This window comes from Pocillopora verrucosa, chromosome 12 (assembly GCF_036669915.1).
Source record: "Pocillopora verrucosa isolate sample1 chromosome 12, ASM3666991v2, whole genome shotgun sequence".
NCBI classification, from domain to species: Eukaryota; Metazoa; Cnidaria; class Anthozoa; order Scleractinia; family Pocilloporidae; genus Pocillopora; species Pocillopora verrucosa.
In genome coordinates, this window is record NC_089323.1 from 590,106 (window position 1) to 613,698 (window position 23,593).

Sequence of the window (23,593 nt, forward strand, 5' to 3'; positions counted from 1 at the left end):
ATGCAAAGCTTTGAATGAAAAGTCCTTGTTTTAAGGTGTGGTTGGGGGGGGGGGGGGTTGGAACTCGGAAATGGCTCTAGTTTCTTTGTAACAAAGTGGCATTTGCGTAACCCGTCAAGACATTGCAAAGGAGAAAGTAAGACAAAAACTGAAATTCAGTTTAGAACTCCAATACATTCTCTTTAATGGAAAAACTAGAAATAAGCCTCTCCAAGCCTCTTTTCTTCGTCACACGTTAATTTTGCAGTTCTTAGAATCATTTTACAAAAGCAATTATTAAAGGAACATTTAGTTGTAACAACTTAGTTCGGCGGCCAATTTACACTATGAACTCAGTTGATACACCCCAAATTTCTTTCTTCCATACTCTCCCCCCCCTCCAAGTTTATTTAATAAAATGTTAAAGCAATATGTGTTGCATTTTGCAATGAAAAAACGTCAAAATGTAATCCCTAGAAAAGTTGTATTTCGAAGGAAACGAAAGGCGTCCCAGTAAATAATTGTTTACGAAACACGTAGTCATTGGGCGTGCGTCTTCATCTGTTAATGATGTAGAAAAGAATTATATGCAAAAAAAATCTTGATAAACAGTTAAACAATATGATTATTAAATCTGCGAAAATTGAATTTTCAGCTTGAAAAAAATCTTACAATTCATCCTTGGGTAACAAAACGAAGACTGTACAGTTGTTGAGAAAAAGCCAACAAAGTTTTCGCTTTAATTAAAGGTAGTTACTGAGGTGTTACTGACCACATCGAAACAAAGCATGGGCACGTCATTAAAAGAGCTACGTCAGGCCACTGAGTGTCTTGCAAAAATTTTTCCTGAATTCTTCATGTTTATCATTTGCAATCCTTTCCAACCTTCCTAACCGTTTGCCATCCTTTTTCCTCCTTGGTTATAATTGCCTCTTGTATGTTTTTCTATCTTACCAAGGTAATATTTTCTCTCTCTCTCTCTGAACGAGTTATTATTTTATGTCCTTTGAGAATGCGAACTATTTTTTTTTCTTTTTTGGCGACGTAGCTCTTTTAAGTTTCACTTAGAAACACGAAGGTCACTTTGTAACTCTAGTCTTAGTGCTTACGAAAGTACTGTGAGAATAATTCGTCCTTTGGTCCTTTTTAGCATGGCTACGGCAGATTCATGGGCGACTCCAACAAGACTCTCTCCATTCACAGCAATAATCTGATCACCGCGTTTGAGTCGCCCATCTCGGGCCGCAGCGCCAGTCGGGAAGACGGTTTTGACGTAGATTGGCAGGTCACCGTGTGGACTCCCATGACCACCCACGATACTGAAACCCAGGCCTTCGGGACCGCGTTCTAATTCAATAATCTTCGCTTCTAGTGGCCTGGAAAAAGACACAAAACAAAACAAGACAGCAAGTTCAAACAATTAATTTGAAACAAAGTAGAGGTGTTCGGTGAGGAAGGCTGACAAAAATCCAAGGTGAAAAACCAAGGTGCCATAGTTTGGGCCGGAAGCTTCCTCGTCGCGCAAAATCTTTTCCTTATATCTCCACGTATTGTGACTGAATCCGTTGACGGGAAGTTAGTTCAAAATGATTCAAATGCTATTCAATGTTGTGCACGATCAGGTCCAAAAAAACTTAACAAAGAGATCTGATTGCTTTCGTGGACATACCACTATGTGTAGGAGTGCATCCCGATTTTAAATCTTAATTTTCTAAGCAACACGGTGTTTGTTATTTTCGTGAGCAGCTCGGAGAATTCTTGCGCGCCAAAAAGAGGCGAGCGCTAAGACGACTATTCACCAAGAAGGACACTTTTCTCCGCCACTGAATTTATGATTTGTGAATCCTTCAAAGCTTTAACAAAACTTACTTATTACCAGACTTAAATACTTCACTCACATTTCTTCTCCTTCCTCGTCAGACTGAACTAGTTCAATAGCCTCCTGCACCATTGAAGAACTCGGAGGCAGACCGACCGGAGGGAGACCGGAACCTGATGAGGGGCCAACTTCTTGCTGTTCAAAATCTGAAGAGTACAAACAGAATAAATCAACAAAAGCTTATCTCAAGTCTACCTTCGAAGCAAACGCACCTTGCATTAGGGACTCCGCCCTGTGATTGGTCTACAAAACTCACGCCACCCTCTCGGCCAATCAAATGCAAGACTAAAACCAAAGTGATTGGCTCATTCCCGTTTTCCCGCACTTCGACCAGTTTGCTTCTTTTCACTTCAAGATCTAATTGGCTCCTTGCGTTATTTTCCTTTGTTCTGATTAGCCCACAGATATTTGACAACAGTTAACTCACCGAGTGGGATTTGAACCGCAATATTTTCCATGCTGCTCAGGGATTCGGTCCCAGGCTGCATGTTTGGTAAACTGCTCATGGAGGACGGCCTAGAACTGGTGCCGTGCTTCAGACGAGCCACCTCAAGAATAACACGGCCAGAAGTGCGCTGAGGGGACAAAATATATGTGACAGACTTTATAAGGGTAGCAGTAGTATTTGAATCTAACTAACCACGTACGTTTTAGAGGAGAACATTACAAGGGACGGCAACGAGAAGGTGGTCAAACAAATTGTTTATGAGGTGCCCGAGCTACGCAAATAATACCATGGAATCACCTAATTGTGCACAAACTGAAAACAGAAAATCCAAAGGCAATTATTCGCAATTCTGCTTCGAATTATGTGTTCCAAAAAAGGGAAAATTTAGCGTCGTTAGAGACGTTTAACACATGAAAAACTAACTTAACTGGTGAAAAACTTAGGAGAAACGAAGGTCCCTTTTTTTTATTAATGCTTTCACAGGGTTCGCCGTCATTACATATTAAACTCCCTTGTAACTAAGAACAAGGGTGGGGTGAGCAAGGAGATGAGCGCATCTCCTCTCCTTCCCCTTCCCTGCAGCGACCAACACTCCGTAGACAATTATTTCTTTCCGCGATATTCCTCTGGTTTGCAAAATGGCAGCCACAGATTTGGCAAAGAAGTAACAGTCAGCGTAAAAACAATCTCTTAAGCTTCGCTAGTGTATCATATATTTACTACTGGCCACAGACAAGCCATGTTTTACCTTGAGCGCAGCCGCTGCTACATCCTGAGTGGCGTTCTTAAGATCCTCACCGTTGACCGAGAGGATCTGGTCACCAGCTTGAAGACGACCGTCAGCCTCTGCGATACCACCTTTCACCTGTCAATCAAAGTTGGGATCAGTTAATAAAACTGCATTTAATAAGACTAGGCAAGAAAACCAAGGTCAACGGTTGCAAAAGCTGATCTGGCTCGTCAGAAATATCTGAAAAGCACAGATTTATCATCGTCTTGTCATTGTTTTCGTTATAATTACCTATAAGCGAAGGAATATGCAAAAGAATGCGATCGAAGAAGCAAGATATATCATTTTCTTTTGAAGAATGCACTTTACAGCTGCCTATATTCATGAATGATACCAGCCAGTAGACTCTTCTGATTACGAACGCTTCCGTCTGTTTTCGAATGGTTTCGTCCAATTTCGGTCAGTTCCGTCTATTTCGGTCAGTTTCGCCCAGTTTCGGTCAGTTTCGTCCAATTTCGGTCAGTTTCGTCCAATTTCGGTCAGTTTCGTCTGTTTTCGGACGGTTTCGTCCAACTTCGGTGAGTAAATTTGTTTGATTTCGAAGGTTTTCTGTCAAGACGACATCCCGATAAAACGGCAAGCTGGTAACTCACTCGACAAGGTAAAGCAAAATCAATGCACATCGCAACTTACCACATCTGAAACAAATACTCCCGTGTCGTTCCTGTGAGGAAAAAAAAACGAAAAAAGAGAATCGCTTTAAAAAAATTATTTCAGCTTCGGGACCCATTCATACTCCTAGGTGGAGAGAAGCACTGTGAATGTTTTACAAAAACACCTACCTAAGAATAAAACAGAGAAAGACCGCAAATTTACAACCTACCTTCTTCCCACGATACTCAGACCTAGTCCCTGGCCGGGAACTTTGGTCAAGTCGAGCGTGATGTACTCGAAGGCTTCTGTGAAAGAACAAACATAGCGGCTATTAAAATGATATAGAAAGTAGCTTTTATACCTCAGTAGCAGGCTTCTCATCAGTAGATATTCATAAATTGCATAAAAATGAGAGAACATTTTCAGGTTATCACTTCTTTAAGAGGAAATGTTGTGATCTGAGAAATTTTTGTATAGTTTTCGCATATAACATTTACCCATTTGTAAAATGAATTAATTTTGTCTACCTTAACTAACCTGTTTTCTATCGATTTAATTTTTTCAACTATCTAAAGTTTGTCTCCAAAATTAGAGAGCATAATGGTCTTTCTTATTTATTAAAGCCAAGTTCAAATCGGGAAAATGATAAAAAAATAAAGAGACATGGCTGAAAACGTGTAAGATACCTTCATCTTTAAACTGTGATTCGTCCCTTAAAACAGCCAATCTAACGACAGCAGGTGTTTGTCTCAACGCTGTGATGGCCATATCGTGAGTGGCTTCTCGCAGATCCACATAATTGACCTAAAAGTGACAACAGAACCAACATACGTGATAGGCTTACCTCAGCTCAATGCGAGGGAAGGATTTATGAGTAAATTGAATCTGGTTGATTAAGATGTCTCAGCAAGCAAGCAAGATCACAATAAAAATTTCCCCTCCTTCTTTCTCTCTTCAACTAGTTCATATATCACTAGAAAATCCGCAGATTTTCAAAGCTGCAAAATAGGTGGAGTGAAAATAGAACTCGGCTAATCAGGAGCGCGCCTAGAAAAAGAGGAACTCTTTTCGTCTGTGCGCGCGCGTTTCGTTTACGTGCTCACTTATAAACGTACAGTCTTTTCATGAGTACGTCGGCTAGAGCTTTTCCTTAGGGTTCCTAGTCTGCTCTCACTGACGCTACGACTTTTTTATTGGAACAAATACAGAACAAATGAAACACATAACTACAAAGATCGATAATCTTACTTCTAAGATCTGATCTCCAGCCCAAAGTCGGCCATCTTTAGCTGCGGCTCCGTCTTCATACACTTCATGAATGACTATAGCACCCTGAGAAAAAACTTCAAACTTTTAAACCTCTGTTAATAAGGAACACTGTAAATCTTCATAACACCACAATGTTGTTCTTCTAGCATGACTCACCAACAGAGTATCCGCGCCTCCAACAATACTCAGCCCCAAGCCTGTGTTGCCTTTGGGAATCTCTATCACACATTCCTGACCGGGAATGATCGGCGCAGTGCGGGGATTTGGAGACGAGATTAACGTTGGTGTAACTACTGCGTAAAAAAGGCAATAGACCAGTGAGTTACTTAGTCCATCAGTAAGTCAGCCAATAAGTGTTACAAAAGTCATTACAAAGATGTCAAAATTAAAATGCCAATGACACTGTAGACGGTGAAAGTGCACGTAACTCCTCCAGGTAGTTTACAGTCCCCCTACTCAAATAGCCACAAACATTTGAGCCAAACCAAACTTTCCAGGATTAAAAGCCCCAACTAGCAAAAGGAAAAGCAGATGCCTATTTACAAGCCACAAACACGATTCTCCAGCTGAAGATTGGGTAGAAATTGCTTCCTGACAGTCTCTTCGCAAGATGTTTGCTGTTCACGAATGTAGAAGAACCTACCTGCTGCTTGTCTAGGAGACTGCTGAACAACCTGAACTTCAGGCTCAAATGCTTGGGACTGCTCAGGCTCTCTTCTTGATGCTGCAGGACTTCCGCTCTGGCCATTTCCGGTCTGTATAATTTCTGCTGGCACTCTCTCAAGGCTCCATTGTTTTCTTGGACTTCCTGGATTGCTGCTGTCTGACATTGAATCCCTGGCTGGTTTCGTAGCAACAGGAGGGCCTCTCCTTGGTGTACGGGGACTTCCGGTCTCCCTCCTGGGTGATGAATTGGCGGAAGTTGATTTTTCTGCTCCTGGTGAACCTCCGGGTGGAGTTTGTTTCCTAGCAACCACAAGAGACACCTTTCCTTTGGTTCTCTTCAATATGGCAACGGCCTGCAACAAGAATGTCGAGAGATCTCAATATCAATTCTCCTAACTATCTCCCTAAAAATTGTAAATTTTTAGCTTTGAGATTTTGGTGTTAAATCAAACGGTAATGCCTCCACATAATCTTCATGAGATACCGTCACAGCTGACCTTAATAATGACCTTGCTCACCACTGAGTGCTCTAAAATGCCTGGTAGAGCGCGGAATCCAAAAGTTTGAGGTTCGATTCTTTATGAGAATTACGAAAACTTCCGTCATCCTCATACCTCTTAGCCATGAAGTAAAACTAGGGGCTCTCGTTCTTGTTTCTGATGTTATTGTTGATACGGCTACATTTTTTCCCTTAAGCTTTGACAGACAGAATTTTACACAGCTTACCTCAGCGTGAGAAAGTCCCACAATCGGTTGATTATCCACTGCAATCAACTGGTCTCCTTTTTTCAGTCGCCCGTCCTGGCAAGAAGCAAAACACACCTTAAAAAATGTACTTACCACTAACCCCTACTCCAAAAGACATAAAAACTTCTGAGCCCGTAATGAAAGAGCCAGAAGAAAGCCACTCATGAACATGACGTCATTAAATAGGCCCTGACTAACAAAACATTCAACATAAGGTCTCTACACAGAAGAGATTAGGAACCTTTTGGGCAGGTCCTCCGTCAGTAATGTCCTTGACATAAATCCCTGTTTGGCCTCCACCGAATCCTGGGCCTTCCACAACAGCAAATCCAAGACCAGTTGGGCTCTGCCGAGAAAAAGAAGAGAAAATAACACCTCATCCAAGTGCTTTACCATGAGAATTAACAGCTGCACAAGACCTTTCCATCCCAATCAGCCAATCTCACGAATGAAATTCGTCACTGACATACCTTAACAAAGTCAATGCGTTCTACTTTCTGACCCCCAGACAGTTCTTGTAAAAGGGTTGGTGACACGGTAATACCCTCTGCAACCGGCGGAGGACTCGAGCGCGGACTAGGCTCTGATCGTCGTGGACTTTCGATCTCACGCCTCGGTGTTGTCGGAGATGACTCGATGGAGTGAATATTGAGTTGTTTTACTTCCTGTTCGGGCCACTGTTGGCCTCGGGGAGATTCATGAGCCGGCGGTGTCCTGGATCGACTGAGGTAATCAGCGGCTTCTTGGGACCTGCCTAATACGAGGTTGACTTTAGGTGGCGTGTTCTGTCGGTTGATAAGAAAGAGGAATTAGAATCTTAATATTAAAGTCTGCATACGACACTGAGAAAATGAAGGGTTGATAAGTTAAATGTTTCAAAAACAAGCTCTGACTTACTTTCAGAATCGTAGAGGCCTCGTAATGAGTCAAGCCCCGAATGGAGACTTCATTCACTTCAAGGATCTCGTCAGCTTGTTTAATTTGTCCATTTCTCTCCGCTGGCCCGCCTGGTTTGACATCTACGACGAAAATGCGATTTGCCGCTGCACCTTTTCCGCCCGCGATACTCAGACCTTATAAGTAAACAAAAAAAAAAAACGAAACAGTTACAATCGTCATTAAACTAGGGAGAAATCCAATGGGAACTGAACAAACCTCAGAATATGGCCTGCTACACAGACGCTTTGGGTGAGAATTCAAAGAGGTCAAAAAACACGCACAAAAGAGCAGACACGCGTGTCTCCTCAACTTGCATCCGCCGATCTTAAACTTACCTAATCCAGTTCCCCCTTTAACCAGATCTACAAAAATAAAGTCACCAGTAACGTCCGGGTACTTGATTTTCAGTTGCCCTGGGTATGAAATATAGCAAGTGAATTGTGAAGAACTAACAACCAAGATATTTCCAACTTCACTTCGCATGTTTCTTATAAGTGGTAGCTTCACTTACTTTTCCTGTCCTCGTTGCTCCTGACAATATTAAACTTGGTCGGCAGGTTCAAAAGTTTGCTTTCAATTTCTGCCTTCACTCCCTCAGCCTGAACAACGCTCGCAGTTGGTTCCTCAGCTGCTAGATTCTTCGTTGGAATTGGGATGTCTTTCTTCAACGACTCGTCTGATGATAGATCGGCAGCCTCGGCTGAGGGCCTGGCACTGGTAACGGTCACATTACTGGGTTCCGCCTGAAATCATGAAATTGTATTAATTAGCAAACCAGTTCCCATCCTCCCCCCCCCCCCCCCCCGAATCTCAGATGGTTTTAAAAGAGACAGGAGGGCCTCTACGCAGAAGTCGTACTGGGCTTTGTGAGGCATATTTTGTTACTGTTTAACGGACAGAACGTACAAATTTCGATTTCATTGTTTGCTTAACACAATGTCCAACAGACCCAGAACAACTGCTTTGCCAGAAAAATCCTATACACACAAATTAAGAACAAAAATTGATTTAAAGGTTCCCTTGAAGCTTGGCAAGATTCACATAAAAAAATACGAACCATGAAAATCTTGCGTTCTCAAACAAAAACAATGCAATTCACAAAACGACCTTGAATGAAATGTCATTAATAAACGTAAATGTCCATAAATGTTGTTACCTCAGATGTGTAACCTCTGGCGAGGGTTAAACCTTTCGATTTACGAAAGCGAAACGGCATTTCCAAAAAATGAAAATCACTAAAAGCCAGCTTATCCTTGCAACTCACAGTAAGAACCAACGGTTACGTGTTCTATCCGAAATATTATTCTAATCTCTACTAAAATCTTAAGAGCCTTGCGTCTTGTCAAAAAATTGTCGTGAATGATGATAATCTTCGCCAAAGAGAAATTGTTTTCGATACAGCGCTTCCTCCATCGATACGAAGAATGCTTATCCAACACAAGAAGTACAGAGCCTTAAGCTGAGTGCGAGCTTTCCACGCGAAAACTCCTTCCAGTCTGAGGAATGTAATGCTCATCGGAAGCAGATTTATCTCATAAGTGGCTTAGCCTTTGTATTCAGCATTGCGAAATTCACGATAACATTAACAATGGCGATATTCGTACAAAAAATCGCATTGTTTTCTTCTCCAGCATTAAGAAATTTATAATGAAAAGCGTAACTCTCCAATTAGAAAATTGAATCGCAATCAATACAAAGAATTAATTAATTATTAAGAATGTTTGGGCTGTCACGACTACGAAACAATATTTGGCGAAGTATTTTGTATTTATACACCTGGGAATTTTAGCGGTTTTTAAAAAAAGTATTTAAAGATGTTTTGGTGCTCTGTTTTTTAAATTATTTCCTACAACATTTCAAAGTACTTCACACTGCAGACAGAAGTCTTTGGCATTAAAAAATTGTACGAAAAAATGTATTGAGCTCTCTTGTCTTCAATGGCCATTAAAGATCGCAAGAAAAAATAAAAAATAAAATGTTACTCACACAATTCGTTAATTCAGAAGTGACAGTCGATCCTCACCTCCTTGGCACAGGACGAACGCATAGAGTAATTTAATTTATAAATAAAAAAGTATATTTTAAAGAAGCTTTTCTAGCGTAAAAAAACATGGAAGAAAATAGACATTTTAACGTCTTTGTCAATAACTCTACACAGAAGAGATAAGAACTATCCATCGCCGAATGGTAAAATGATATAACTCTTTTTGTTTCTCTGAACTTTAAATGTCATTTTATATAAAGTACTCTTTACTTACGTTGTTGAGACCACTGAGTTCAGGCATGCGTGGTGGTTTGGGCGGGGGGATTAAACCGGAAGTTGGCACTGTTTTGACCACAAACCGCACAGGATTCTTAGCCCGTTTGATGATCTCAACAGCTTCATCATGCGAGGCGTCACGTAGATCGTGCCCATCAACCTGTAGACAAGAGTAGACAGTCACTTTGACTGATCAAACAGAAATATTTGAAAGTATTTGAAACACAAACTGAAAGACCCTCACTTCCAATATCTGGTCACCAGTCACCAGCGTTCCTAAACGCGCAGCAGGACTGGACTCCAGTACGTGTCTGATAAAGATCCCTTTAAGGCCCTGGCCTTGTGGGCCAGCTTTACCACCAATGATGCTTATCCCCAGTCCACTGTCAGGTTCTCGGTTGAGTTCAACCACATGGACTCCAGGTTCGTTGTAGATTGGTTGTTTAACCGGTTGAAGCAGGTCAGACTGGTTTTCTAAAGAGTCTGGAATGTCGTACTCTTCGGCACCGTCCCTAAAATTTTCACAAGAATAAAAAAAAATCGTCAAACGGCTTGTATCAAACGTGTGATACAATAATAATGACAGGCTGAAGCAGATGCACGCTTGCTCACGCTTGCTCACGCTTGCTCACGCTTGCTCACGCTTGGCCGTGTCTCTTCTGATGTCCTAATACTCAGTCATACTTTTTATCACGATCATTCACGCTTCGTCACGCTTGATCGCACTTTTCTCTTCCGTCTCCGGAAATTTCCTCTAAAGCAAGATCTAACGCTACTGCTTAACGGCTCTATAGAAAAATTGGTCCAAATTCGGCAGAGTCTCATTTAATTCCCACACCATGATACATGTTAAACATCTCTTTCATCGATGACCGAGCCCAAAAATTTACTCTCTCTCAATTCCTTCACAGAGGACACCTTCGACGAAGCTAGATCCTCTTGGAGGGAGAGGGGGGAAGGGGGGAATGGGGGAAGGGACTTGGAATTTTCCTTGTCTCACGCTCGTGACAAAATGATCAACACTTTTCTCTCATAATCACCTTTTCTGCTCTCGGTCAGCTTCAGCCTCGAGAGACTGGGACGAATGCACCGATGACGTAGAACTGTCTTCAAGGAATGACGAAGGGGACTGTTGAATAGCCCGTGCAGGTGTCATCTCGCTGCGAATGAATGTGAACCTGAAAAAAAAGGAAATTTTAAAGTATAATTTCTGACTCTTTATTTTAGACTCACAATAGAACACAAAGGCCCATTGCTAAATGCGGGCCTCGTACGTATTGGTACATCTTTTTCGCTACAACCCGTGTAACTCAATTCGCCCCTAAACACAATTAAAAAATTGGTCCATAAACTGTTTACCATAACTGCTCCACTTTACATAAACGACTTTTTTATTTCTGAGCTCAGTTCACCTGAACTCAATGCTAAGACCAAACAACGCGGATTAATGTGTCTACTTGAGTCTGAAAAGCTTTAGCAGATTTCTTTACTTACACGATGTCCTTCAACAAAGATTGCTTCCTGAGAACAGACCTATTGGACATTAAAACGATCAAAAACATACATGAGGTCAAAGATATTCTTAGTTAATTAAAACCTACTAGAAATTACTGTCGTTTATCTCCGGATATAAGTTATTTGCGAAATTAACGTTGCCTCCCTCGATTAGTGAATATCCCTCGTTTTTTTGTTTTTTTGTTTTTTTTTTTTGGGGGGGGGGAGAGGAGGGCCGGAGAATGGAGCGGGAGAGGGCACGAGCCTGCAAAGGTCAATTATTTAGAACTGCACCTGGCTCTGTGTCCCGAGAGTCCAATCATGCTTTCATCATTGACAGCAACAAGATGATCCCCGACCCCAATCCGTCCGTCCAGTCCAACAGCACCTCCCCTCAAAACTGACTTGACAACACAACCACAGCCATCCTCGTCTCCCTTCAAAGTAAGACCTGGCAGAAGAAAAAAGGAAGAATTACAAAAGAGAAAGTCAACGAGAAGCTCACCTTCGGAAACAAAGTTCCCTGTCGAGGTAATCAAACGTGTAACCGTATTTACAAACGAGATTGTTCGCACGCTGGAAATATTAAAGGAAAAAGTGTGTGAGTAGAGCACTGCCACCACAACAGAGCGGTCTCAGATGTAGTAACCCGGCATTGCATTGGTTTTGTCTCAGAGCGCTCTGTCATTGGTTCATAAAAACGAACGTCAATCCCTCAACCAATCAGAAGCAAAATTAAAACCAACCGCGACCTAATCACGTGCATTTTCCCGCGCTCAAACCCATTCGTTTTTATTTTTTCCTTTTTCTAATTTCTCATTGGCTCATTATAAAAATCTCCTTTGCTCTGATTGGCCGTGGGAATAACCCTCGTTTTAGTTTTACGACACAAAGCCAAAAAGCGCTTTCTAACAATCAGCTATGAACACTTGCAATATCATTCAACTTACCCAATTTTCCAACCATCTGCCTTCGAATGGTTATGGTCTCCATTCTAGATTTGATATTCTCTGGCAAACTGTCCATATCGATAGAATCTCCTGAGAACAACAATGGCGGACCGAAGTCAAACTTGGACGAACGTTCACTTCCGCTGTCACTCAAGTCATTGTCACTCTCCTTTTCGACTTCGATGTCGCCCATTAAAGCAGCATGATTGTCTGAAGGAGTCGCAAGAGAAAAGAACGGATTAACGACTGCTTTACTAAGACGTCTTTACATATAACTCTCGTCTGTAACCTTTCAAGTAAAGCTAACGATCACGGCCCAGTTCTTCAAAGGGGGATAACGTTATCAGACGGATTAATCCTTATCCACCAGATAAGTGTGAACAAAAAGCGCTGCGCTATCCTCTGGATACCAGTTCTTTCAAAAGTTTTTGAGCACGACACTGAGGTGATGCATCTTTGAGTTGATTATGTTGGAAAAAATGGTAATAATACTAACGCCTGTCGATGAAATCCTAGCGTGTTACTGTTCAAATGAAAGCTTTTAAGCGGTGATTTTATATGGTATGATTATATATGGAGTATAAATGGTTACTAGCAAACTGTCACGTAAACGTGAAGACATTACATCCTAGTATGCGATTATACGACAAAAAATGCTTGTGTGGTACAAAACAGGACATTTAAAAAGACGGAGTTTACCTCTTCCGTTTTGTGTGTTACTTTCCAGTAACTGTTCACCCATGTACCTTGCAGTTTCTGGTGGAGTCTCTTCATACTCTTCATCTTCAACAGGGATTGGCCTGGCGACACCAATTCGTACTTTACCTGAAAGGGAGAGGATTGTGTCAAGCGGGGCCATAACAAAACACAACGCTAACACAGAAGAGGCGTGTTCGGTCCCGTGACGCGCTTAAACCAATCAATACGATACCTTGTGGAGCCCCTTTCAGTGTCTCAACAGCATAGCTGAGGGAGGCATTTTCCAGATTGGTGTCATTGACAGACATCAGTCGATCAACTGGCTTCAATCTTCCATCCTGTTCTGCCACACCTCCGGGTACCAGACTCCGAATTACAATCACTGTTTTTTCAGGAGAGACTGGGTCCTATTAATGGTAACACGCTTGTCAGAGGATTACGTTAGGTTTACTCTACAAAAAGTTAATTTTCGATAATAGTGTTTTGTATCAATTATATGTCGATATTCCTTAACTATAAGAAAATAATCTCGAAATAAATCGAGACAAATGCTCGACATCTGTGTTAACTTGACAAAAAATTTCAAAATTAACCGATCTTTTTCAAATATTATTTCACAAAATGCTTCGAAAACTTTTGATCCTCACTGTGTAGAAGAGGCTTGACACATAGAAACCAACAATTACTCTTTACAGTAGTTGTCAGCGAAATCAGAAGACCATGACTTTTAACCCTCAAGGGATATTTTTGACGAAAGTATTTGTAAGCTCTTTTATATTTTCAAAAGCGTGTCAAGCACTTTGTCTTTAGCTACTGCACTACGAGCAAGAATAAAACCGTTTCTTTGAAACCGCGGATCAAAATCCTCGAAAAGTTCTCGAGCCTCCCGAAACTCGATTCTCGGACCTCAATTCGCGATTCTCGAATATCGATTCGCGAATTTACTCACCTTGTAATCCAGGATACTAAATCCCAGTCCTCTGTCCTCCTTGTCCAGCTCAATATATTCGATCTCATCGGACCACATGGACATGGGCTGAGACATAGCGGACTCATTGAGACCAGTAGGACTGGGGCTATCAGGCAAGGCTGACAACATGGGACTAGGAGTTGTTATGGCAATCTCTTCGTAAGGATTATCTGAAAAGAAAAACAAGATTAAACATTACGATGAGAACCGACGGGGCTATATGTAACAGTATCTCATCGAAGACCACTTTTATAGTGAGGGTTGTGATGCCAAAAGCAAAGAAATCAATTTTGGGGGGAAGAGCAAAAAATTATGCGAGAGTGAGGAAAACTTGGAGAGACTGTAGAGAGAAGGGCCGCTCCTTCTCAGACCCCCAATGAAATTTCACTTGCTCGCTCTGTCATGCATCTCAACTGACCGAAAGCCTGGAACAGGTTCAAGTAATCCCAATGGCCAATCGGAACAAAGAAAAGTATTGAAAGGAGCCAATGAGAAGCCAAAGAGAAATCAAGCAAACTACCTGGAGCGCGCGGGAAAATGAATTGACCATATCACGCCAGGCTTTATGTTGCATCTGATAAGTTGAGTCAGGAAGGCAACGCGAGTTTTCTAGACCAATCACAAGGAAAAAGCATTGCTATCCCAGAATCACTATTATTACTACCATATTTTGTGCGTATAGGGCTACGCTGCGGGCGCGATGCGAAATCCGCGATTTAACCGTACACTGTAATTTTCTTTTATCAAATTCTCTTTCCGTTTTATACCTTCTCTTTCAGTTTCATTTGGTTGACTCTCCACCTCCATTTCAGTCTCTGCTGCGACGACTTCCTCGTCCGCAGAATCTCGTTTTCTGGCAACAACCAGTCGAAAGTCCACGGGCAATCCTTGTATGAGCGTGACAACGTCAGAATGGTTCATCTCTAGAACGCTGACACCATTTACCTTAAAAATTTCACATACACAGATGAATAGCACTGAAATACAACTTATGGTGCGCAAATTACCACTACCTATGTTTAAATCTAAGAAAAAAATTTACGTCGCAGTTTCATACACAAATGTAATCTAAGAATGGCTCTCCTTTCAGAAAACAGAATAAAGCAAAGGTCGACTTAGACCTGCAAGGTTTTTCTTTAAGCGTATCACTTATTATAATTCTAGTGTAGGAATAAATGTGTTAAGCTAATTCACGCTTTTAATTCAAGATTGACTAGGAATAAAGTTCATGGCGCTGAAATATTTCTTTTTCACTGTTCTTAACATTCGCACAATAGAAGCTGTAAAGGACGAGCTACTCAGGAGCCCTGCTCTTGACAGGCAATATTCATGTCAAGAACACAACCAAACATCTGTTCCTAATTTACTCGTCCAAACGAATCTTCTCTGCTTAATATAAATTACCCAGCAAGCTTTAGTACACGCAACTTTACACCACACTGTACCTCGACCAGATGATCACCGGGTTTGACAATTCCATTCTGACCCACCGGTCCCTCAGGACTAACAGCATGGATTCTGTGCCACGGCAGGGAACCATCTTAAAAAACACCAAATGACTCTTTTAATAATAAAAACTATCCCATGTCTTCACCATAAAATATATCGTTGTTGAGACAACCAGTCTATTTTCAATCGTAAGTATGCATTACTGGCGAGCGAAGGATTGAGGTTGCTGAATTTTAGCAAGTTCTTTTTAATTTGACAGTTTTGTTTTGGACAAAAAGGAACGCTTACATCTGAACAAAAGCTTATTTTGTGTCCCACATAGTAAAGTCTCCACATTGTCTCTCCTAAATTTCTAACAATTTAGCACTGAAAATTTAATGCTTAAGTCATTGTCAAACATTATCCCCTATCTGATATTTTTTGAGATTCTCTTCATCTTTCTGCTGGAAAATGTATTAATGCTGTACGGAGAAATTCGGTTTTGGTCACTCTTGGGACCAAGAAGGTTACACCTGATTCGGAAAAAGATTTTACCGTGTGGATTCTGAGTTCCTTCTAAACTGATCCCCAGGCCGCCTCCTTCGTGGAATTTGGAAATATCTGCAACCAGAACATCCACACCGTCTCCAACCAAATGGCTGTAATGTTCTTTAACATTTTCTGGATCTGAAAAAGTTAACACAAACATTCTAAATTTACCTTTTCGTCTGTTTATTGATACATATATGTAAACTCTTGAAAGATCGCCAATACACAGAGTTCTAACTTCAGATTGAGAGTCAGTTGCTGCATCGAGCAACAGTCCATTTTACAGTTGCGTGCTTAGCCTCACAGGAGTGAGGCTAAGGGTGACCTTTTTATGATACAAACCTTGCTGTTTTTCAAATGTAAATGACTCTGTTATCATGCAAATCAGATACTGGTCTTTGTCACAACATGGTCACCTTCAGCCTTACCCTAAACCAAAGGCTTGGCAACTACATCAAGTGCACAACTGTAAAATGGCCTATCTGAGTGTTGTAAAACCAAAAAAAAGTAACTATAGTGCCATTTACATCAAAAATCAAAACAGGGATCTATCACAAGAAGCCAATGAGACCACAAAGCAAAAACAAACAAACTGACTGAAGCACAGGAAGAAAATGGGTCACCAGCTGATGACTGGTTCAAGTATTGTACTGGATTTGTTGAGAGAGAGAAAGTAGCCCAGACAGTGAAACTTGTATTAAGCAGTCACATGCAGAGAATGACATGGTGACTGTTTAATACAGTTTGACTGCTTAATACGGTTTCACACAATGAGCACATTATAGAGAAACAATAATATTATAATACGTCATTTAAAGCCAAAATTGACTACTTATTGTACAAAAATTCACTCAAAAATATTACCAACATTGATTTAGAGAGATAATTATGGATCAAAGTTTACTTTTTTTTTATTTGAGTGGTTCTGCCTTAAGTGACAGGCTGCTCAAACTCAGTTAACCCTTTAGCTCCCAGGATCTGATTGTTAATTCTCCCCTCTAGCTGCTACACATTTCCATGTAAATTAGTAGCATGAATTTGGTGTTCGATCAAGATAACAACTACTGCCTGATATATTTGAAGTACTCTAGTTACCCATTTGCTGGATATTGGATGTATCTTGTAGGGAGAAGTTACATGTGAATCACCTCTGAGGGTTAGAGGTTAAGGGTGACCATGACCACTTAATAGAGGTGACTGCTTTATAAAGGTGATATTAAAGTAATAAAGGGGTAAAAACTTCAGGACTTTGAAAACCAACACCTTAAAACAATGCTGCTTAACCCTTTGACTCCCAGAATTTGTAATTCTTGTTACTGTCAACCATACAATTCTTATCAATAATATTAGTTTAGAAAATTTAGTATTGGATCAAGTAATTATCCCCAAATTGATATTTTTCTTTATTCTCATCACTTATCTGGTTAATATTGTATTGATATTGTAAGGAGAAATTCTGTCTTGGTCACTCATGGGAATTAAAGGGTTTGTAAAGGTTTGACTGAATTTTCTTAATGGTAGCCAATTTACATTTATAAACTCACCAGTATGATGCTTTCCTTCAGAAGCAGCTGAATTCAGGCGCTTCACTGAAGACTCTGCCAGACTTGCACTAGACTGGGCACTTAGTGATGTAGTTGGATGATACTCATCTGTGTAAGACATAGGTACCATTTAATTATTCAATTACTTAATAGTAGAAATAAATTATCTTTAGACCAATGTTAAAAAAAAATGCACAGTGATAATTATGTACAATGTAACTTACCAACGGGAGTCTGTTGTCTACTGAGGCTGTGCTTGACATGCCGAGCTACCTTCAGTCGAACAACTGGTCCAGTTTGTTTCAGAATTTCCACAGCTTGTTGGTTATTTTTACCATGCAGACTAACATCATCAACCTGCACAGGAATTTGACAAGGAACAGCAATTAGCAATGAGCAGCAGTTAATAAGGAAGGGTCTCTCATAGCCAGGTGGAGCTGATGCCGTGGAGGCTGTAGCCACTCCCCATACAAAACCCCTACCCCCACTTCACTTGAAACTTTTGCTTGAGATAATTGAATGAGGCCACAGGTTTTTCAGTGTTTCTACCATGGACAAGAGTTACACTCTATAAATGAAGCCTATAAACATTATGGCTGGCACTAGTATCATACCTCAATGATTTGGTCGTTAATCCTTAACCTTCCATCGACAGCAGCAGTGCTTCCTTCGGCAATACTTTTTACAAAAATTCCTGACAATTCCGCTAAAGGTATAAATATCAATTAAAATAAAAATTTAATAATTAAAAAATCAGGAGTTCAGAGAGCAGCTGAACACTCAATAAAGTAGGACTGATCATACTATTATGATCACCATGGCAACATATATCATGCAAACTTACCTGAAGACTGCTCGACATATCCAGCAATGGTTATTCCCAGGCCTCTACTGTCCTTTACCAGTTCAACATCAAACGCTTCCACATCTTTGCCTTCCTATACAATTTAAAACATCAAAATGCTCATTTTGTAGACATAAGGAATTAAAAATTTTTGATGTCTATGAGATCATTAGGGCAAGATTACCAGAGGGTCTAAGAGGATCATTTCTCACTATCAAAATTTATCAATTCTCTGCATCCTCTGCCATAAGTTTGGCACAATTTTCACCCAGAGAATTTGGTGTCACATGAAATAACATCCTCTTGTTGACATTTTGCTTCCTTCTTGTCACTCTCTTGCTTGAAAATGTACGAATACTTTAGTGAGAAATTCCTCTTTGGTCATTCTTGGGAGTGGAAGGGGTAACCAACAGGCTACCATTTGTCAATTTGTATCTCTGCAATTGTTATAATTCTTACCTCTACTGTGGAGGACGCATCAATGTTGGATTCATCAGTTACCAGTCTAGCAATAACAAGTTTCACATGCTGTCCAACTTTACGTAAAACCTGGGCGACCTGTTCACTTCCCATACCGCCAACATTTACTTCTCCAATTTGAAGAATGTGATCACCACTGCGCAATCTCCCATCCTAAATTGTTAACAAGAAAATAAAGAAGACTAGTGTCAACTGAAATCAAAGATGGCAACAACAAAAGTACCCAGCACAGAGATGTACTCTGTAACTAGCTTGCACCTTGTTTTGTCATTCTTATATCTGTTCATAAAAGAAAGACAAACGACTCAAAATAATACAGATGAACTTGGTTGGGTCGGCAAAAAAAGGAAAGGGAGAGACCAATTCTAATGTTTGTTGATTCTTGTAGTATCCTGTATATGTACAATGCCACTCAAAGGTACATGTATAGTGTAAGTTGACAGTTCCTCAAAACTCGATCCTTGATGCTTGAGAATTTTGGGGATCAAGAATATAGAGTGTAGTTTCCAGCCTTTCCAGGCAAGAAAACAATGAAATTATTGCACATCAATTAATTTTTCACACAACTTGAAGCTTCCTACCTTTTCTAGGTTGCATGATAAAAAATTATTTCACCTTGCATTGTGCCTAATGCAGCAATTAAACTTTCCATCACCTTCATTAGTATATACAAGTACATACCCTATCAGCAACACCTCTAGGAAGTATGGTCTTCACAATAACACCTGTACTTCTTCCACCCACAATACCAAACCCCAGACCTGACCCGTCATTGTGGAGCTCAACAGTTTCAATGTGTCGCAAGTTCTCTCCATCCCCAGCCTAAAAAGGAAAAAGGAATTATAGATAAAAAGAGCTGTAATATTATATTTTGGTCCCAAGCATGAGGCCCTGTGAAAATTGAAACTCAGAGCTTCTCAGTAAAAAACTCAGTAACCTTTTCACTCCCAAAAGTGATCAACATGTTACCTCTCCCTATAATGTCCATATATTATCCAAAAAACAAGTGATGAGAATACCTCCTAACTTAACAGGTAGATGTTACAGGTATCTTGATCTAGCCACATATTCTCATGACTAATTTACAAGGAAATGTTTAGCACCAAGAGGGGAGAATTAACAATCAGATCTTGGGGGTTAATGGTTAGTGAGCCTCTGCAGGTCATTACTAGGCTGAAATAAAATTTACATGCATGACAGGTGTCTTGCATACTAAGTGCTCTTCAGAAGCATGCATGTGTTTTTGCAGTCTTCCCATTTCCAAAACACCATCAGACAAGGCAGTAAAATACCTGCCTTGATGTAAAATATATCTTGACCCTTTGCTTGCTAGCTAGATTTTTTCATAGTTGGCAACTAAAACATCTGAGGAGAGCACTGATACTGCTAGGATTAGCAAATATCAAAACTACTGTATGCATAAATACTTGACAATTGCAAGGTCCTGTGTCATGTCCAACATGCACTTAAAATAAAATGCTATCAATCTTTCAATAAGTGTATCAATAGAGTAATAATATTCTGTGGTCTACTTACAGGTACTGTCACAGATGTATGTGAGACAGTACTGACATCTGAAGGTGTCCGTGACAATGCTGAACTTGCTCCAGAAGTAGTGCGTGACAGATTCCTTGAGCGTGGAATTCCACCTCTAGCAACAATCAGTTCAACTTCACCACTAGTTTGCTGCAAAACTCCAATAGCCTGCTGATGAGTCATTCCGCTGTCGAGCTGTTTGCCATCTATGGCAAGAATCTGGTCACTTTCTTGCAACCTTCCATCCCTGAGAATGAAAGTAAAGTATGAATTCTACTACCTGTTTACAGCATGTATGTGTATATAAATCTATATATATTTAAACCTGTTTTCCTATGTTAATGTGCATGCACTTCTAATATAACTGGTTCCTCAAGTACAATAGAATGAATCCTGTAATGTTATTGACTGCCAAATAGGCGAGGCAAGCCAACTTTGATCTGGCAGAACAAGACAATGCTTTATGTAGTGACTAGTTTCAGCTATATGTATAATTGAAAGGAAACTGTAGTTTTATTTTTTTTGAAACAAAGGATGGTTTCCAGCACTTTACACAACCAAGAGTTTTGTGAATTTTTGCATATACAATACACTTTTACTCTTGGCCATAAAATAATTCATTTATTGATCAAGAGTATTTAGTTTAGCTAGTTATAGAGCGACCCTGTTCTTTATTAGGGTTTTCATAAACCTTTACACAAATCTAACCATATAGACCACCTGTTTTAACTCTTTGACTTTTTAGAACTAAAAGCTTCTAATTTCTTTTTACAATATCACCCCTGAAAAAAACATTCAGATTACGAGAATAAAGTATATGATCACCAAATAAGAAAGCTCTCGATTATTCAACAAATTCTCCTTGTCAGCACCTTAAGAAATATATGGAGAGTAGTATGGAGAATATGCATTTTGATCTTAGGGTGGAAAGGGTTAAAGAGATTTACCTTCCTGCAACACCATCAGGCTGTATCTCTTGAATAAAGATGCCCAACTCTCCTCGATTTTCACTCTTCAGTCCCACAACACTGAAACCCAAACCACCTTGATCTGGTTTCATCAACTTCACTGTTTCAATTTCTCGACCCTGTGCCAGCGTTTCTATCCCTTTTTGAAAGTCTTCACTATTGGCAAATTTGGACTTCTTAAGCTCTGCCATGACTTGATCTCGATTGTCAATGGTTAAATCATAGTCTGCTTCAACGGCAGGGTCAGTGGATGTATAATGGTATGATGATGATGCATTCAGCCAATCCTCTGAATGATCATCCATTGTGACTGATTCATAGTGATTGGGTTCTTGATTGAACACGCCTGCTGTAGAAGGTGGTGCATTTGTAACTGCCACCTCTTCGCTGTCTGATACAGAATGGTGTGGAAATACAAGCTCTCCTGTGGGAGAGAAGTCAAAATCCTTTACTGAATCTGGTGGTGAATGTGTAAGTTTCCTGTTCAGTTCTTTCACTGACTGCTGAATCATCAAAAGTTGTCTAAACAGAGGGCTTTCGAGCATCTGTTTGATCCTTTCAAGTTCTTCATCGTTCTCTGTGTCTCCTTGAGACTTGAGCTTCTGTTGAAGACCATCTAAAATTTCTGCAGCACGAGATGTATCTGTTGAAAGACGATTGCAAAAAACAGAAAAATTCACTTTTTTTTTTAATCACAGTGGTACTAATAATAATCATGACTGCCACATCAAACCTTGTTAACTCTAGGAAATGTTTTTTCAGAGAGGGTCAGCGATCACAAAGAGCGAAATTTCCAGACCCTTGTGACCAATGCAAGATGTTATTATCATTTAACTAATGCTGAAATATGTATGGAATGCATACTAGCTTGACGGCAACAAAATCGTGCATAAACTTCACGGAACTTTAAATGCAGGGTAGTTTCGAAAGCAAGACACAATACAACCCTGAAAATTACTTATGTTACTTTCAACGTGGAAATCGACGAAAAATTTGTGCGGCGCACTGGAGGAGGTAGATGTTCACAATCGTGACATCTTAGCTCAGGAATGACCTTGTATTTAAGCGGCATTAACGTAAATCTAACTAGAAATATCTTATCGTACCGACTTGAAAACAGTATGATTTTCATAAAGCTGCAACAATTTAAACAACATTACAACATAACCTTCAACTATAGTTCGATTCTCAACATGTGTCTCCAAAACGGATAAAATTCAATTTAATTGCTCTGACCTGCTAAAATCGGCATGGTGGGTCGAATATAACTTGCAATTTTCCTCTAAAACAGCGACAAATCCCAGCGTTCTCTAAACTTTAAAAGCTCTTTTCCTCCGCATTCACGAGTCATGGATTATAACAAAACGATCTCATCAAGCTTCTGTGTCTAGACCACTGAATAACAAGTGTGAATAACCAACGATTGTTGGATAATTTTGGAATTTGTCTCGTTTGTAAATAGAAACATAGAATGTTGGCCAGGCTACCAAGCAAAAAAAAAAATTATAGCGCCGATCAACAATGCACTTCGAGCGCGGTTATATGCACGCATCTAGGAGGGGTCCTAACGATGTCTTATGTAACATACATTTGAGTACTGTGATAATGATTTTCCTAATTGTGGACAACCACTGCTCGAACTGAAATGAAATTTTTTGTTATACAGCCTAGTTCATATCATAAAGTAGAAAGCTCCAACAAGAACAAACCCAAATTAATTAGAATAAATCAGCCTGAAGCACTGGTCACAAGGTGCCTTTTGGAATGTGTGTTTTGCGTTTTTACTGTTTTACTATATTCAGTCGATGCGCAAGTCGTGCACAGACAAAGAAAACCACAAGCATTCTATAATAGTTCTAAATTTTTTTCAGCGGATGCAACTTGAGATTACACGGTCATCAATGATCATTCCATGAAAACATTGCGGCAATAAATACTTGACAAATGACCCAAAATATATTTGCAGCCATATAACTAGCTAGGGAGTTTTACGAAAACACTCAGATGTATCACCTTCAATTTCTTCTGTTTTTGTTATTTAATGATATGTAAATAGAGATCCTAAAACAAGGCGGCCGAAATATCCGAATGATCTCTGAGATCAATTCCGTATGTGAGGCGGATTAGTTCAACTTCAAATCAAACTCTTAATAACAAGTAGAAGTGTATTTGTATGATGGCAGATATCTCTTGCACCAGTGCTTGAAAAAGCGGCACCAGGTAAGAGGCGGCTACTAAAGTATGAACTAAGAATAACTGGACGATGGGTACTGTCTAGGGAAACTGGTTCGTTTTAGTTATAACCAGGGCTTGTCAATTGTTAGCAATTTTTCTTTGATTTTAGCTTTCAGATACTTTTCTGTCGGAGGAGCAGAGCTAGGGCGGGGGTTCAGAGAGGGGGAGGGGGAGGGGGATGACGGCTTGAACGAACTTCTTCCCTTGCCCATGGATTATTTCAGCACTATTTTTAATTCAACTACGTACAAACCTTGAAATTTAAAGGACAAAAGGCGCAATTCTGAAGAGTCAACACGACGTTAATCATGCATGAGTCAGTTAC

The 23,593-nt window shown here is 40.1% G+C and overlaps 1 protein-coding gene across 1 annotated transcript; it reads right to left on the minus strand.

The window, feature by feature from the left end:
- Positions 1–159: 159 nt before the first annotated feature.
- Positions 160–22,485, minus strand: LOC131778073 (multiple PDZ domain protein). The gene is made up of 37 exons (XM_059094460.2): positions 22,270–22,485; positions 21,013–21,676; positions 20,066–20,312; positions 19,211–19,351; positions 18,509–18,682; positions 18,050–18,143; positions 17,820–17,911; positions 17,430–17,562; positions 17,206–17,313; positions 15,668–15,799; positions 15,130–15,224; positions 14,452–14,629; positions 13,664–13,854; positions 12,947–13,121; positions 12,715–12,840; positions 12,016–12,225; positions 11,360–11,516; positions 11,066–11,104; positions 10,612–10,749; positions 9,816–10,083; positions 9,570–9,731; positions 7,823–8,054; positions 7,647–7,724; positions 7,270–7,445; positions 6,843–7,157; positions 6,614–6,718; positions 6,352–6,426; positions 5,603–5,978; positions 5,116–5,252; positions 4,939–5,022; positions 4,377–4,494; positions 3,920–3,995; positions 3,730–3,760; positions 3,055–3,171; positions 2,286–2,433; positions 1,878–2,004; positions 160–1,355 (listed from the first exon to the last, which is right to left on the minus strand). The coding sequence occupies exons 1-37, from the start codon at positions 22,283–22,285 to the stop codon at positions 1,085–1,087; spliced, it is 6,006 nt and encodes a 2,001-aa protein (XP_058950443.2). The 5' UTR covers positions 22,286–22,485; the 3' UTR covers positions 160–1,084.
- Between the last annotated feature and the right edge of the window lie 1,108 nt (positions 22,486–23,593).